This window comes from Dreissena polymorpha, chromosome 8 (assembly GCF_020536995.1).
Source record: "Dreissena polymorpha isolate Duluth1 chromosome 8, UMN_Dpol_1.0, whole genome shotgun sequence".
Taxonomy (NCBI): Eukaryota; Metazoa; Mollusca; class Bivalvia; order Myida; family Dreissenidae; genus Dreissena; species Dreissena polymorpha.
The window spans coordinates 98,495,108-98,511,768 of record NC_068362.1 but is presented as its reverse complement, the minus strand read 5'-3'; the positions used below and the strand labels follow the sequence as shown (position 1 = coordinate 98,511,768).

Here is a 16,661-nt window from a genome sequence, read left to right as displayed (position 1 = left end):
TTTTTAATAATTAGTATTAAAGTGTCACTCAAAATTGCAATCCACTGGTAAGTGTTCAATCAATGCAAATATCACACAGTCACTATAATCACATCATAAGCGTCAATTATTGCAGTAGTGTAAAAGACACTGTAAGTTTCCAAATGCGCGAAGCACGTGATTTTAATAGATCACAAAATGCAGGCTTTTTCCCCTCCATTTTGGGAAAACGCCACACTGGAATTTTGGGAATTTCGCGCCGTGAAAACCCCCATTTTGGGAAAAAAAAATACTCGCAAAATTGGCTCAATTGGGAAAAATTATCGCATGTAAATAGTGTTTCTTATATTTCAAAGAAGCTGTTAACTGGTAAATAATGACTATTTAATAACTTCATATTAAAATTTTACAAAATATTATGAACATGTGTGATAAGTGCAGGTTTTTTAATCTGAATTTGGGGAAAAGGCCTGGCCTTTTTTGAAGTGAAAAAAATCGCGCGAAGCGCCGCATTTTGAGTAAAATAAGGAAAGTCTTAAATAATCATTTACATATTTTACAGTTTTTAAAACAAATTCAAGGCAACAGATAATTGAATTATGCAATACTTTCTATTTTCTACACCGGATCAGGTTAACTTATATATTTTAAAGTTAAAAAAAAAAAAAAAATTTTTTTTTTTTTTTTTTTGGAATTGGGATTTTTTTTTTCAATTGGGAAAAACACAACCAGATTTGCATTGGGAATGGGGCCGAATTTCGGACCCGTGGCATAGGGCGGAAAAAGCCTGAAATGGGTAATAAAACACACAGTTGAACTTAAAGAGAAAAGTAAACACAAATCCTTCGTTCACTCACACCGAGTTACTAGGACTAGGTCGCGAAAATGAATGCAACTTTGAATTATACACTTTACAACGTCGAAATACACCAAATCACAATTAAAAGATAGCTATTGCAAGTTCAAAAACAAAACTGAAATATATAAGCGCCGAAATGACTTCTTGATCTCAAAACAATGTCACAAACGTATACAATACCGGATCCTAACCGTTTGAAAGCTCGTGGGCAATCAGAAGGGGAGATTATTCCAACGCTGTTTTTTATTGTTTCTCCATTCGGTACCCCTCGCACGTTATTTGATTACGCTTTCTGCATAGATGGTCATATTACAATCATTCTTTTATTTATAGCTGTTTGTGATGTGACATATATGGTTATGATTACCATATAAGGTAAAGACGGCCAGGGACCAGAGTCGCTCTGATAAGAACAGACACTGGAAGTGTATATCGTTGTAACTTTATTGTTATTAGCATGCGATTAAAGTTGCCATTGAGGTAAGCGTGTCGTTTATACTAAATTGATTTTTTATGACTCCTGTCAAAGCTTTAATAATGGCAGTAATCTATTCTACGCACAGTTTCAGCTATTCTGGTACCTTGCTTCTTTTACTGTTACGTAGTGAAAGGGGAAGGAACTCCAGACAAAGTTTCAGCTGCAATCGATATTTTAATTATCCCAATACAACGGAAATGCAAAACTGCGTACTGCGCATGCGCGAATGGGACAGGATAATTTTCGAACAGTCCGTACGTGATTGCTAAGGCAGCGGGATACAGTATCTTTTTGTCAGTAATTTTTTCCCGCTGGTAGCACGTGATTGCTATGGCAGCGGGATACAGTATATTTTGGACAGTAAATTTATTCCCGCTGGGTCTGACAGTATTTCTATGTCACGATGACCTATGGGAGTTTAGCATTGTAAATTAAAGTGAGGTATAATAATTACAAATATATCACCGCAGTGATAAATTTATTACCACAGTGACAAAAATGTCACCGCGGTAACAATTTTGTCACCGCTGTGATATCTTTTTTTAGCTATTGGCGTATCTGTACTTTTGACCCAAAGGGTACGTCATCTGTCTGTCTGTCTGTCTGTCTGTCTGTCTGTCACACTTTTCTGGATCCTGCGATAACTTTAAAAGTTCTTATTATTTTTTCATGAAACTTGAAACATGGATAGATGGCAATATGGGCATTATGCACGTCATTTCATTTTGTTCCTACGTCAAAAATTATGTTTGCTATAGCAACAAATACACTAGAATTAATGCTGAAAATGGTGTCTTGGATCCTGCGATAACTTTAAAAGTTCTTAATATTTTTTCATAAAACTTGCAACATGGATAGATGGATTGGCAATATGGACATTATGCACGTCATTTCATTTTGTTCCTACGTCAAAAATTGTTCCCAAAAATATTCTGAAAATGGTGGAATTTCTGACAAATTTTGGAGCTGGCAGGGGACCATATTGCTTGACAATAGCCTTGTTTTGTATATATTTTTACTACTGTGAGGTTTATCATTTTCTAGTTTTGCAGATCAAGATTTTATTTAGCTGTACAGAATATTTGTTTTGAAATGTTGATACTTTGATCATCCTGTGACCAACTGATATTGTTTCATGTTGATATTAACAATTTTAGCTCATCTAATTTTTGAAAAAAAATTATGAGCTATAAATGTCATCGTCTTGGCGTCGGCGTTAGCGTCGGCGTCCGGTTAAGTTTTGCGTTTAGGTCCACTTTTCTCATAAAGTATCAATGCTATTGCATTTAAACTTGGTACACTTACTTACTATCATGAGGGGACTGGGCAAGCAAAGTAAGATAACTCTGGCGTTCATTTTGACAGAATTATGTGCCATTTTTATTTTTTATATATAGAAAATTGAAAAATTTGGTTAAGTTTTGTTTTTAGGCCCATTTTATTCATCAAGTATCACAGCTGTTGCTTTCATACTTGCAACACTTACTAACTATCATATGGGGACTGTGCAGGCAAAGTTATGTAACTCTGACTAGCATTTTGACAAAAGTATGTGCCCTTTTAATACTTAGAAAATCGAAAATGTTGATAAGTTTTGTGTTTAGGTCCACTTTATTCCTAAAGTATCAAAGCTATTGCATTCATACTTGCAACACTTACTAACTATCATAAGGGGACTGTGCAGGCAAAGCTATGTAACTCTGACTGACATTTTGATGGAATTATGGGCCCTTTATTGTTAGAAAATTGAAAATTTGGTTAAGTTTTGTGTTTGGTCCACTTTACCCCTAAAGTATCATAGATATTGCTTTCATACTTGGAAAACTCGCAAACTATCATAAGGGGACAGTAAAGGACAAGTTGCATTACTCTGGTTGTCATTTTTACGGAATTATGGCCCTTTTTTGACTTAGTAACTTTGAATATATGGTTAAATTTTGTGATTAGATCAACTTTACTTCTAAAGTATCAAGGCTATTGCTTTCAAACTTCAAATACTTTCATGCTATCATGAGGCTTCTGTACCTGGCAAGTTGAATTTTACCTTGACCTTTGAATGACCTTGACTCTCAATGTCAAATTATTTAATTTTGCTAAAATTGCCCTAACATTTGTATTTATGATTAGATTTGATTGATACTTTGACAAAACAACTCTTACCTGACATACCACAATAGACTCTACCCAAACCATCCCCAAGCCCCCCCCCCCCCCACCCCGAATCCCCCCGCCCAAAAAAATTGTTCTTTTTTCTTAAAGATCATCTAATAAATGACCACCACACCCTTACACTATACTCCCCAACCCATCCCCCCCCCATTAAAAAAAATTGCATGACCACACCCACACTATACACATTTATATACATTTTTATTTTACTGAAATGGAACAACTTTGTGTGATTATAAAAAAACTTGACCAACTAGTCTGTTAGATGAGAATATGTATTGGTTTTCATAAATTATTAAATATAATGTAATTTTGAAATAACCTTTTTGGTAACACTCAGGGAAAACTGGAAACTGGCACGTGGTCAGTGTATAAAGTTAAACATTTTACTCTCTTTTAATTTGTGTTGTGAATTATTTTTCCTTCGTAGCATTAGAAGAGATAGATACAGATATTGACATTCAAGAAATTGCATTGGATTGTGTTATGCCAATGTAACATTTTGAGTTATAGGCTGACAATTAAAAATTATGTGAAATCTGAAAAAGCTTCACTGGCATAACATTTTAAGCTTGGGTCTGTAAATTGAAATGTTCGGAAATATGAAATGTGAGTGATTCGACATAACCTTTTTGCATTTGGGTCTGTTAATACAAAACAATGCGAACTGTTTGGAATTTTGTAACCCTGGCATAACATTTAATGTTTGGGTTTGTTGATAGAAAACAAAACGAAATGTTTGGAATTTTGTTACATTGACAAAACATTTTGAGTTTGTGTCTTTACATAAGAAATGCTTGGCTTTCTTTTGCAAGTGATTTACTTTTAGGTAAAATGTTTGGAATTTTGTTAAGCTGGCGTAACATTTAGCAATTGGCTGCTTTAAATAAGAAAAGATAGGATGTTTATTTGCCATTCTCTTTCTGTTGACATTTATTTCATTTTGTTATGCTGGCATAACATTTAAGTTTTTGTTCATAAATAAGAAATTATTCGAAATGCAATTGATTCACTTTGGAGCTGAAATGTGTGTTTCTTGTTACTCTGGAAAACATTTACAGTTTTGGTCTGTAAATAAAAAATCATTCGATATGCAAGCGATTCACTATGAATTGACAAGAATTAGAATTTTGTTACGCTGGCATAACATTTTAAGTTTGGCCTGTAAATAAGAATTGATTCGAAATGCAATCGATTCACCTTGGAGCTGAAACGTTTGTAATTTTGTTACGCTGGCATAACATTTTAAGTTTTGGTTGGTGAACAAGAAATGATTCCAAATGCAATTGATTCACATTGGAGTCTAAGTGTTTGGAATTTTGTTACGCTTGCATATCATTATTTAAGTTTTTGTCAGTACATAAGAAATCATTTGAAACGCAAGCATTTTACTTTGGAGTTGAAATGTTAGGAATTTTGTTATGCTGCCATTACATTTTAAGTTTTGGTCATTAAATAAGAAATCATTTGAAACGCAAGCATTTCACTTTGGAGTTGAAAATTTTGGAATTTTGTTACGCTGGCATAATATTTATTCCCCCTTCGAAGAAGAGGGGGTATATTGCTTTGCACATGTCGGTCTGTCGGTCCGTCCACCAGGTGTCCGGATGATAACTCAAGATCGCTTGGGCCTAGGATCATGAAACTTTATAGGTAGATTGATCATGACTTGCAGATGACCCCTATTGTTTTTGAGGTCACAAGGTCAAAGGTCAAGGTCACGGTGACTCGAAATGGTAAAATGGTTTTTGGATCATAACTCAAGAACGCATACGCGGCCAACAGGGCGAACTCTGAACAATATAACTGAAGCGACTGGTCTGTTATCTTAAATATATAATTATCAGTCCAATGAAACATCATTATTTGAGTAAACAAAAAGTGGATCAGTAAAAATATTATCAGAATATGTGATTTTTTTATATATTTTGTATATTAAATATTGTGTTAATGTTTTATTTTGTTGATTAATATAAATATAAGCAAGACAGGGGAGATAATAAACTATTATATCATTCTAATACAGGGGAAACAAATGCAATAAGTTTAAATTTCATGTTTAATAAATAGAGGATATTTGTTCATGTCAGTGTGAGATCATTTGGGGGTTTTTTCGTTGTCCCTTGACATATTGCTTTTATATTTGCATACTTTTTTATCAACATCACCCAACCTATAAACAAGAGCAGACAACTCTATCAAGCATTTTGTCATAATTATTGCCCCTTTTATACTTAGAATATGCATATTATTGATAAATCTATGTTAAAGTGTGCGTACTACCCCAAATATGTCCTATATCCTTTGACATATTGCTTTTATATGTTGCATACTTGTTTACCAACATGACCCCAACCTATAAACAAGAGCAGACCACTGTATCAAGCATTTTGAAATAATTATGGCCCCAGATAATTGTACATTTTGCTTAAATTGCCTTAACTTCTTTATTAATGATCACATTTTATTATTACTTTGACAAAACAACACTTTCCTGATCACCACATGGATTCCACCCAAACAATACCCCACGCCCCTACCAGAATCCCTCCCCCCAACCTCAACCCCCCGCCCAATTTTTTTCAACATCATCTAATAAATTACCACATCCCACATTATACCCCCCTCTCACTCCCCCTACCCCCACCCCCCACATTTTTTAAACATCTCATAAATAACCCCACCCTACATTATACCACCCTCTCGCCCCCCTACCCGCCCCTACCCCGCCCCCCCCCCTAAAAAGTTTTTTTCTTTTTTTATTTGAAAGATCGTTTAATAAATTATTGAATATTAACACCCGCATGATGGCTTACGTAATACTGTCAAGCACCCGAATAGTCGAGCGCGCTGACCTCTGACAGCTCTTGATGGGTCACAAGGTCAAAGGTAAAGGTCACAGTGACTCGAAATAGTAAAATGGTTTCCGGATGATATCTCAAGAATGCTTACGCCTAGGATCATGAAACTTCATAGGTACATTGATCATGACTGGCAGATGACCCCTATTGATTTTCAGGTCACAAGGTCAAAGGTCAAGGTCAAAGTGACTCGAAATAGTACAATTATTTCCGGATGATAACATACATCAGGTCAAAGGTCAAGGTCACAGTAACAAAAAACGTATTCACACAATGGTTGCCACTACAACTGACAGCACATATGGGGGGCATGCATGTTTTACAAACAGCCCTTGTTTGGGTTTTGGTCTATTAATAAGAAATGATTCGAAATTTTGGAATTTGTTACACTGGCATAACATTGTAAGTTAGGCCTTTAAATAAGAAATGATTCTAAATGCAAGCAATTCAATTTGAGTTGAAATGTTTGAAGTTTTGTTATGCTGGCATAACATTTTTAAGTTTTGGTCTGTAAATAAGAAATCACTACATATGCAAGCGATGCACTTTGAGGTTGAAATGTTTCGAATTTTGTTACGCTGGCATAACATTTTAAGTTAGGTCTGTAAATAAGAATTTATTCGATATGCGAGGAATTCACTTTAGAGTTGAAATGTAATGAATTTTGTTACGCCTGCATAACATTTTTTTTTAGTTTTGGTTGGTCAAAAAGAAATGATTCACTTTTTAGCTAAAATATTTGGAATTTTGTTACGCTGGTATAACATTAACAGTTTTGGTTGGTAAATAAGAAAAGATTCGAAATGCAACTGATTCATTTTGGAGTCAAAGTGTTTGGAATTTTTTTATGCTGGCATATCATTTGCACTTTTGGTCTGTAAATGAGAAATGATTCGAAATGCAAGTGAATCACTTTGGAATACAATTTTGTTACGCTGGCATAACATTTACAGTTTTGGTCTGTAAATAAGTAATCATTCGGTATGCAAGCGATTCACTTTTGAGTTGAAATGTAATGAATTTTGTTAAGCTGGCGTAACATTATTTTTTTCATTTTCAATAAATAAGCATATCGAAATTATCACAAAAACTGGATTGTTTTAGTAGAAAAACCCTGTGAAACACCCCTATAAATTGGATTCATGGACATTCCCTTTTTAAAATAGACACAGTTTTAGTATGTTGAACAATTCCCCTGAAAGCATAGATTGCCTCATGAAGCCCAGTCACGGCACGTCGTGCGCCGTCCTAATGGACTCTCGTATCACGCATATCTTGCATCCAACCAGTGATTTGCTACAAGTTGCAAATATAGGGTGCGATACTTGTCCTGAATTTCACACTAAATAGTGTTATAAAGTTTAGAGCATAGGTTTAAATGCCTTGAACAATGGGTTCACGAACTGTGTTCTTGTAAAAGTGTTTCAGAATGATTATCTTTGATGCTTCCTTTATAGGATAACGAGAATTTGCTTGCAACAATTATACAATTATTTAAAACTCTTTACCTGACCCTAACATTATAATAATTATAAAAACAATTAACGCTTATTAAAGTCCATTATTTAAAATACCATATAAATTACAACTATGACACTGTTTCAAATAATTAATTTTATGAATAACGTTTTTGTTTTTGTACGTTCTTTTCCCCGTTCAATCCATGTCAAACTTGTTATTTTAAAGCGTGTTTAACCACACAAACTGAAAGCCGATGATTCCCTACACACCCACAACAACAGTCAATACGCGTTACGTCAACTTAACTTAACCCTTTGCATGCTGGGAAATTTGTCGTCTGCAAAAATGTCGTCTGCAGAATTGCTAAAATTAGCATTTTCTTCGATTTTTTTCAAAGAATACTATCAGAATAGCAAACAGTTTGGATCCTGATGAGACGCCACGTTCTGTGGCGTCTCATCTGGATCCAAACTGTTTGCAAAGGCCTTTAAAATTCAGCTCCAGCGCTTTAAGGGTTAAATATTTGATTTACTGAACATATGTTATATGAACACAAACAGTTATTAAATTTGTTAACAACTTCTATTTAAGGTAAAACATTGGTGGCTCCATTTTTATTTCGCGAGAGCTTACAAACTTGTCAGAAATAAAGTCAAACGAGTATTTTCGAGCTTCATGAACATCAAACATATGTCATTACTAGATACCCAATGAGCCTTCTCACACTCAAGATTCTCCATCTTTTTGTTTTAATGTCTTCTTTGGTGCCACCTCGGACGTATCTTTGGCTCGTTTATATCTGCATCTTTCAATAAGAGGTGGCTCCAGTGATGGACGATCGTTCGCCGACCATTACAACTGAAACGTATTTTAGTCAATCTGTCTTTAAAATGTTTTCAATCGTAATAAACTGTATTTAAATCCATAATTATTTATGGGAATGTAATACTTATTTTTTTGTGCGATGCATGTTCGATACAATATATACAATAGAGTGTATTTGTTTAATCTTTGAAACGGTTACTCTGTACGATTTTGTGTCAAACATGCACAAGATTGTTTTAAAATAATCATGCAAATTGTAAATGCATATAGCATTAAGTCTAAGTTTCATGTAATTTAATCTAGATAACGTCACGGCGTTTTGCTGAAACACTGTGCGGTGTTTCGCCGCGACACTCGCCGCGGATAGCATTGGGCGAACGCATGCGGTTTTATTTCATGTGTAGATTTTTTGTCGCGGAATACTGTAACAACGACCAACATGGACCCAGAACCGCAATGGTTTCACAATCGCTGTGTCACCGCGGACATTGCATAACGGTCACAAGTGTAATGCAGTTCTAGAAATAAAAGTATGTTTTCGTTCTTATTATACAAACAGATGCTTGCACACACGTTTATTTTTATATTTTATTTACATACATTTATGTATACTCTCACACAAACCAATCGTTAGATAAATAACTAACAAGCATATTGTTAACCCATTTATGGCTAGCGTCTAGAAAAAAAAGGCCGTGGCAAATAACGTAGACCCAGATGAGACGCCGCATGATGCGGCGTCTCATCAGGGTCTGCGCTGTTTCCTTAAAGGAATTATGAAGAATTAATCTAAATATATATATAAATATACCAGACATCCCTAATTTTGGAAATAAATTGATCAAATGTAGAAGGATGGGAGAGTCCACTAGGCATAAATGGGTTAATATACACATTTCACAACAACGTAAAATATAATTTTCATGAAATACACACCTATACACCAATGCCGGTAAACAACACTAAAGCCTGATAGACATTTACAAATTATTTTCAATTACAAGTCCCTTAGCAACATATCACCCTGTAAATATAATACATTACAAAACAAACTCAACACGTTGCAACCTTTTTAAACAAAACTCTAAAAATAATGCTGTTTTCCCCGACACAGAAATAAGTTGTTTGTTTTTCAAACATCTGTACGAAAATGAAGGTTGTCGGCCAAACATGTTTTCTTTCGTTACATTTTTCAACAAACACACAGTATTGCTCACATATAAATATATTTAATGAACAATAACTTCTAAATAGCTCTTCATTTCGCAAATATGATTCATTTAAGCAAACAAGAAAAATGAAAAAAATCGTCATGGAATGCACAAAGCTTTTATTAGTAGGGGACCAAATTGGGGTCGGTTGGATAAATGGAAACAAACAACTTTCGTAAGACCCAGTACGTGTATGCCGTATTATAACACCTACAAAACAATTAAGTTATTAATGATCAGCCACAGATTGACGCATGTAAGGTTTATGTTACCTGGCAACCGCCAGGAACCACCTGGCCAACAGCTGACACCACTTGGCGACACCAGACACAACCAGGCACAACCAGATACAACCAGAAACAACCTACACAACCAGACAAAATCAGACACAATACAGAACTGTGTCCCTTTCTAAAATTTACCTCTCGCAATAACGCAGGTTTATCAAATGATCAAACGTATTTTGAAGTTTCAACTCTGTAGGTACAACATGAATTATACCACCTATGGAAATATTTAAAAAAACAATTGTAGTGCTCAAGTTGTTATATTTAAACGAAAAAAAAACGACGATTTGATTGAAATCGTGTTAATTATAAAACGAGCGGAAAATTGAAATTATTTTGAAAAGATGAAAGATTTAAAAAGAACATGTAACAGATTTCTTTCTCCAAAACACGTCTGTAAAATACAAAACAAAAGAAGTAATTAAGATTTTTTTTAAAACATGGCGAGCACTCTTAAAATGTCAAAACGTCAATGACGCCTGTTCATTTTCCGCATTTCCTTATGTTGACGGTGGTAGTTATGTTTCTGGTGGGGATGTGATGCTGCAGATGATGACACACAAATTTCAGATATTAATTTTACAATCACGTTGTCTAAAATCATGTTAAACATACTGAAAAATTTGCATTTTCGAACACAGGTGATAAATGACTTTGAGAGTAAAATGCACTGACCTTTGGCCGCTAAAGCCAGGTGACCGTATACTAAGGTGTAATCTATAGAATGATTTTCGTCTTGAAAAGGAATTTTGCTGACCGTTGTAGGCAGGTGACCGCTAGACAGGTTGGACTTTATATCGTTCTAGTACCGGTTTATTTGCGCTGCGAATAGAAACGCCTCAGACAGAAAAAAGTGTATTATTCCAACCTTCAATCCATTGACTTTGTACCGCTCGTCCCGTTGCTGCTCTTCAAGACTAGCATCTGACGACTTTCTGGGTACTTTTGGGCGGTGCGCGACTTGCGGATGATGATACCATTGACTTTGTACCGGACGTCACGTTGCTGCTCTTGAAGACTAGTATCTGACGATTGTCCGGGCTCCTCTGGGCATTGCGCGACTTGCGGATGATGAGAAACACGATGAGGTTCAAGAGGCCGCCGATGTTGGCAAAAAAAACGATCAGGAAATAGAGGACCATGTGAATGTGCGGAGTGACGAGCCCGCAGACAGCGTGCACCGCAACACCTGACCACTGCGCGAAAAAAGCGACCACGAACATGGACATGTTTCTTGCCGCCCTGTGGGACCTCTTCATGATAGCAATGTGAGAATTATCATTGCCTAGGACTTGCTTCGTCTCGCGGGCCTCGTCACGGATACGTTTCCATGCCAAAATATATAGGATAATGTTGACGGCGGTGATAATGATAATCGGGATTGTATTAAAGAGGAAGTTGCTCATTCTGCCTTTCACCTGGTCGAATGCGCAGCTGAAATCAAACAAAGCTGATATTAGTAATGATTGTAAACATATACTTGTAATTATAAATATGAATAACAATTAAATTAATTCAAACTTTGAAGATGACATGTGCACTCAAATAGAACGGAGGGTTACATTATCATAGCATATTGTGTATATGTCATTTGTTTTTGTTATTAATGCACATATATAATTGAAGAAACTAACAATTTTTAAACGCAAGCATGGACCGGATGTAAATGTAGAACACAATAGATAGAGCAAAGAACAAATGAAACACACTCACAATAATTCTCTTGGTCCAAACTGATCTCCGGCGGCTGCCGCTACAGCCCCAACAAACGGTACTCCAAAGCAATAGAGAAGGAGCTTCCAGTCTCTCTGGCCAAAGTTGATATTCTTGTCGAAGTAGATGATGAAAAACACGCTGATGGCGATGACGTTCACCAGCAGGTTCTGGGACCCGATGAAAACCGTGACCATGAAGCCGTAGAAGGCGCACAGCTCCTTAGGGCGCACGTGTCCGAACACCGCGAGGCCGTGCACGTGCTCAATAGTGTGCCAAAAATTGAAGACACCGTCACAGATCGCCATGTAGACGACGTAGCGCTCGCTACGGGACCACTTGCTGAAGAAAGTGAGGCTATTGTTGTTCCGGAAAGAGAGAACGAGTGTGATGATGGCGCAGATGAAGCTGGTGATCAGGCAACCAATGGCAAGGCTGTGAAGGTAGACAAACGTTCCGTCCTCCATGCCGAACACCGGAAAGTCATATCCGCTGCGGGGAACAAACTGCTCGTCGGTCGTAGCCTCAGTATTATTGTCCCCGCTGATAGGTTCGAATTGGTCGCGAGTGGCTGAAACGTTGTCAGTTATCGGGTAACGTGAAATATAAGGGTCGGCAGTCGAGGACACGTTGACGTCTCCATTTGAGAAAAGTAGTCTTGCTGATGTCAATAGTTTGTCGGAAGCGTTAGCTGACATTGTGATCTCAGCAAATAGACCTAGATAATAAAATCAAACTTCAAATTAGAACTGCATAAATTGAATTTGCACGTGTATATAAATTACAAATATGTTTAGTAATTTTTAAATACATATAACTTTAAGGAGTGTATACCTTATTGAAGAACCGTTCTTTAATATTGTTTTTATCATGTTTATTTTGAATAAGCCAATACAAATAACATATGAGTCTTCTTTTCATATCACCGAATTATAAACATACGTAAATTATAACATGGGAGACCATATATGATTATTTTTTCTACCAGTGGTAAGCGTCACTTAAAATATTCTTTGTAAACAACAACTAACAAAAACTGAACTGAAATCAGTCGACTGCATTGTTTCACAACCCAAAGGAGAAGAATTTATCACGTGTGATGGTTTTGTGATTGATTAAAATTTAAATTTATAATTAGAAAATTAACGTTTGAATATTGATTTTTTATATATTATAACAAATCATCTTAATAATGTCAATTATTCAAATAATTGATGGGTCAGCTATAACAATATATAAAAATTAATAAAATGGTTATTAAAATTATGATTGTTATCATTATTTTGATTATTATTATTATTACAATTTTAATAAGTCTAACCTTGTGGCGGGATGCAGTTTATCCTTGTCGCTTCAAGTGTATGGCACGGCTTGAGAAAACCACCAGACGACAACGCAATTTATATGCAAGAATATGTCATGTCCATGGAAGGCTACCGAGTCCATTTTTTGTTGTTTACACACTTATTATCAAACTAGCATGTCAAGGAAATGTGATTGACAGTAGTTACGTCAATTCCGGAGAATGTTCGTAACATATTCAATGCGAGTTTTATATAAGGAATCTAAGTATTATTGAACAAAATGGGTACTAAATTATGTATTATTATGTACAAACAACAACGACAAACTTTGACATAAAATACATATGATTGTACAATATAAGTGGTATTTAATAGCAAAACTGAAATTTTATTTAATTACACATGTGCAAATAGCCAAATAAGATTAACTCCCACTAAACAAGTGATGCCACTGGTTCATATTTATATAGTTGGTCCTATGCTTATTTTCAAAATACATATATTTAAACAGTCATATTATTTCAGATGTGTGTGGTTTCAATAAGCATTAGCTGAACGTTTTTAAACATACTCAATTTATTATAATAACACCTTTTCAAAAAGTGCTGGCGTACTTCTATTTGACAATTTAATACATATAATGATGACACAAAATTCATTCTCAATATCGTGCTGCCTATCAGAGGACTAGCAGAATCACATCGTCCCGTTTCTATCCTTAACCCTTGCGATGATAATCGAAGGCAAAACAATGCGCGGTGGTCTCAAAGGGGCATTTTCACGTTTTGGTGAATTGAAAAAATTAAACAAATCAAAGCGCTGAAGGCACTGAAGATATTCGCTATTGCATAATTTAACACGCCATTCATTTATCAAAATCAATCGCAAATTTGAAATGAACACACCCTATTCAACTTTATAAAGTGTGTGTCATAGCGCACGGGTCGAGTTTTGTGAGCACTTTTTATCATCCTTATTATTTCATAGAAATAACTTAGACAAAATAAAAACAACATGCTTTTTGGACGTTCTGAAAGCCTAGAAAGTATGATGAAAATGGTAATGAGGAATTAATATAAAGAAATTTTGCAGTCACCATCATATTAAAGGAATATTTTTTCTAATATCAAATAACTATCTCACCAAGAATATAAATTCATAATGAAAGTTCCGTGTACAAAACTTTTGATTTTTGACACCATATACAAATTCAAAATATACAATAATCTTCGTATCTTGTATATGGAGGAATAAAAGTATATAAACATTGCTGTTTATGCTTTACTTGTTACCCGAGCAGTTCATACGGTGTCAACAACGCTGACATAAACATAGGTATAGAGCACTAATGCGCTTTTAGGCGTAGCTGTTTTACTCAGTTTTCATCTTAGTGACTTTAACATAACACCAACAGACACGCGTGAAAATTTTCGAATATTTAATAAGCTGATTCGAGATACAACCTCTGAATTTTTGCTACATCACTGCATATGTGCTCAATTCAAAGGATGTAGCACTGTTCAGTGTAAGGAATTCCGGACTACTCTCTGTATACTCGAACGACACAAATTGTGGCCCTGTTACAATTACGCGTTACAATCCATCTCGCAGAATTTCACTTTCGCCTCCAAGATAAGAAAACAATCATAAGCGAAATAGTGTCACGATAAGAGAAAATCGTTTAATTATCATACCACAATGTTTGCCGTACTTGGTCAGCACGTCTGGAAATCATTCCTTTATGTGTGGATAGGCTGCCATTATTAACAAGTTTGCTATTTTGAATTCAATTTTGTATCAAAAAGCATTGTTCTTAAATGTGGCATTTTCAATTCGCAATGAGATGTGTAATTACCCTCGTCATGTGAAAATGGGTCTTATTCCATATGCGCCCATCATATCAATAGCCCACTCAGATATCTCTCCTTCTGGTAAGGAGAAACAAAACATATTGAGTGATTTTATAGCGAACAGCATCGCCTATGGCCTGACTGCGCAAAAGCACATGTTGGGTGTAACAAACGCTTGCCGAAACGCATAAGACCCATTTTCGCATGACGGCGCTATTGACGTGTGATTTAAATGTGTCGAAAGAAAACTGCGTTTAAATCAAATATCAACATACGATATATTTTGATAGTGAAGAAAGATACTCATAACAAGGCATATGAGGAAACATATAATGTGCTCTCCCGTAGTATATTTTTTATCTACTCACACTAATGTGTGGTTTGACAATGCTAACACACATTTCATGCGGTGAATATGTAACTTACAAGTGAAAAACACAACACAATAGTTTAACTTTTGTTTATTATATTTATTTATTTATAAAAGTAAATTGTAAACTTGATTTCAAAGTCAGCGTATACGCCGACTACATTTTTAAAAGATATTTATTGTTATAAAAATATTTCATATAATATATTTAGTTGTTTTCGGTTTGAGCGATTATAAAGCATTGTCGAGGTTGCCTATAGTATGCCTGTAGTAATTGATAAACTCATATCCAACTGTCTATGTATTGAGAACTGTAAATATAAACAAGCTAAACCTTCTACTATTGCGTTGCTAGCACCCGTAAATACAAAATATCGCCGCTATATGTTGAGGACCAAAGAACGTTTTCCAGAAATACCCGCTGTAGTAGCATGAACGAGGTTACGAAACAGGTCATTCGTATTATTATTATAAATTGTTTTTATATTCGGGTTAAGCGATTATGAAACATTTTTTTTTGTCTATCGTATCGCTGAAGTTATTGTTGAACTTATGTTCAACGTTTTATAAATTTAGAATATAAATAAGCGTTAACTTTTTCCCTAATCTATTAATAGCCTCAATTAACAACCTGTACTACGTCATTGAGGTGTATGTGAGAGCGTAACCTATTGCGTTGTTATCCCCCGTGGACTTTTCTTTGTTTATCGACAGGCGCATCTATTAAAAGCCTCATATCATGAATGGACTGAGCAAAAATACTACGTCAGGAAGACGCTGCAGAACCGGGGCGTTGCCGTAGCTCTGCCGGGGTCTGATGTCGGTATAGACACGGTGAGTGCCGGCGGTGTTACGGTATACCGGGGCTCTGCCGGGATGCTGCCGGCTTTCATCGGAGCTCACCGGGGCACTACCGGCGACAACTGGGGCTATGCCGGGACGCTGCCGGCTTTCACCGGGGCACGAACGGCGACAACCGGGGCTCTTCCGAGACTTTACCGGAATAAACCGTAGCCAGTCCGGGTTGACCAGGACTCTGCCAGGCTGTTGACCGGCTTCAACCGGGGCGGCACCGGGAAATAGTGTGACTGCGTTAAAAATCATCCCGATCCTCGCCGGTCGACCGGCGTTAGCAAACCGGGATGGACCGGGGCTCTAACGGCAAAAGTGAGACTTGGGCTGAAGTAGATTTTTTTTGTACACACATAACAAAGGAAGTATTAGTTTTTTCTTTGTCTGTTAATTATGTAATAGACAGCTATTTTAGGCTATTGAAAGTGATTTATTTGACGCC

The 16,661-nt window shown here is 35.9% G+C and overlaps 1 protein-coding gene across 1 annotated transcript; it reads right to left on the bottom strand.

The window, feature by feature from the left end:
• Positions 1 to 11,047: 11,047 nt before the first annotated feature.
• Positions 11,048 to 12,541, bottom strand: LOC127840756 (uncharacterized). The gene is made up of 2 exons (XM_052369172.1): positions 11,844 to 12,541; positions 11,048 to 11,564 (listed from the first exon to the last, which is right to left on the bottom strand). The coding sequence occupies exons 1-2, from the start codon at positions 12,539 to 12,541 to the stop codon at positions 11,048 to 11,050; spliced, it is 1,215 nt and encodes a 404-aa protein (XP_052225132.1).
• Positions 12,542 to 16,661: the final 4,120 nt, after the last annotated feature.